The sequence below is a fragment of the Hyaena hyaena genome, unplaced genomic scaffold (genome assembly GCF_003009895.1).
Source record: "Hyaena hyaena isolate Hyena2069 unplaced genomic scaffold, ASM300989v1 scaffold_2157, whole genome shotgun sequence".
NCBI lineage: Eukaryota > Metazoa > Chordata > Mammalia > Carnivora > Hyaenidae > Hyaena > Hyaena hyaena.
Window position 1 is genome coordinate 59831 of NW_024082792.1, and position 1729 is coordinate 61559.

The following is a 1729-nucleotide window of genomic DNA, read 5'->3' on the forward strand; positions in this document are numbered from 1 at the left end:
GCTCCAGCTCTCAACGCCCAAGCTCTCTGCAGACATGAAGGTCTCTGCAGCGCTTCTGTGCCTGCTGCTTACAGCTGCCACCTTCAGCATCCAGGCACTTGCCCTGCCCAGTAAGCCCTCTCTCCTTCCCTCTGAACCCCATCACCCCATCTCTGGTTTCTCATGACTGGGAAAGTCAGAGAAGAACAAGGAGTGAGCCTGATCACATGGCTGCTCCAGGGTAGAGCCTGGACAGGAATTCCATCCATGGACCCCAAATCCAGTCCTCCCAGAACTCCAGCTCTACAATCACACCCTCAGTGTACTTACTGCCCTGGCTCCTTGCAACTAGGTTTGGGGACTTGGATCATCAAAAAGAAGGGGCCTCTGGTGGAGAGTGTGCAGGGTATCTCCACATATGGTGGAGGGGAAAGGAGGAAACCCAGAAACTGGTCTGTGCTTCATTTAGTCCAGCATCCAGAGACAGGGCTCTGCAGAGACAGCAGGTATCAGAGAAACTGACAACTAGGCATAGATTGCTCAGGGCATAGAGGCGGACCTGTAGCTGGAGTCCCCCTGCCCTGAGGAATTGGACTATTCTATGAGCCTCTCCTAGTAATATCCAGATTTGTCACCAGTTCTTTTTCCTCTCTCAATGAGCAGTGGTGCCCTTCCATTTTATAATCCATGCAAGAGAGAGTTTCAGGACAGAGACACAGGGATTAGGGTGGGTGGCTTCCCTTTCTTTTGATTCCTCCTCCTTACTGTTCCCTACTTTTTAAATAGAAAGTCCCAGCATACACCCTCAATAGCCTTTGATGTTGTTCTTTCAACAGATGGGATTAATATCTCAATCATCTGCTGTTATGGATTTACTGATAAGAAGATCCCTATCCAGAAGCTGAAGAGCTACAGAAGAATCACCAGCAGCAATTGTCCCCAGGAAGCTGTGATGTGAGTGAGGCCATGACTACCCACACTCATCCCTTGAAGTTGAGTTCTGCTCCCAGACAGTGGATTGGGTTATATGATAAGACTGAGTTGGAATTTAGCCCTCAGATGCTTAGACTACCTCTAATCCAATCCCATAATTTTTTTAAATGGGAAAAGTGAATTCAAGAAAATAAAGCGACTTCCCATTCCCAGCTTCTGGTCCAGACATTGGTTCAGATGTCAGTTCTTTCATCTAGGAGCCAAGATGGCTTCCCATGGGCCAGCAAAAACAGTTGCTTCTCCTGAGGTCCATTCCTTCCTTCTGCATCATCCTAGGCTAATGGGCCAGGCAAGTTTCCCATAGAGTAGGTTACACTCCCAAGCTGAATTTTCAAGATGTTCCATCTAAATGCCTTCTCTACCCACAGCTTCAAGACCAAACGAGCCAAGGAGCTATGTCTTGACCCCAAGCAGAAGTGGGTCCAGGATTTCATGGAGTACCTGGACAAGAAAACCCAAACCTCAAAGCTATAAACACTCATGCCTACAATGATGGCAAGCCAGTACTCAGGAAACAATTTATATGTCCTATCCTTTCCAACATGTGTTCCGAAATTATTCTATTACAATCCTAAGGAATATGAGATTTGTGTGATAATGTGAATCAAAGTTTTTCTTAAGTAATGTATTATGTCTTCTAAGTTGTTAATATTTTAATTTAATGTGCTCTGGAATTGGATGTGTTTTAAATGCGAACACTTGGGCACACTTCACTTCAGCCCCTTCAAAACTGCAAGATGCTCATTCCTCTCTACCT

At 46.0% G+C, this 1729-nt stretch overlaps 1 protein-coding gene across 1 annotated transcript; it reads left to right on the forward strand.

Moving 5' to 3' along the window:
* LOC120227297 (C-C motif chemokine 7-like) lies at window positions 1–1495 on the forward strand. Its single transcript, XM_039225437.1, has 3 exons — window positions 1–110; window positions 816–933; window positions 1341–1495. Exons 1-3 carry the CDS (start codon window positions 35–37, stop codon window positions 1444–1446), a joined length of 300 nt encoding a protein of 99 aa, XP_039081368.1. The 5' UTR covers window positions 1–34; the 3' UTR covers window positions 1447–1495.
* Window positions 1496–1729: the final 234 nt, after the last annotated feature.

What these genes read in the sequence shown, in the direction of transcription:
- LOC120227297 (XM_039225437.1), top strand. Translation starts at nt 35, where the DNA reads ATGAAGGTCTCTGCAGCGCTTCTGTGCCTGCTGCTTACAGCTGCCACC. An exon ending in CCAGGCACTTGCCCTGCCCA is followed by an intron (nt 111 to 815) that starts GTAAGCCCTCTC and finishes TTCTTTCAACAG; the next exon opens with ATGGGATTAATATCTCAATC. An exon ending in TGTCCCCAGGAAGCTGTGAT is followed by an intron (nt 934 to 1,340) that starts GTGAGTGAGGCC and finishes CTCTACCCACAG; the next exon opens with CTTCAAGACCAAACGAGCCA.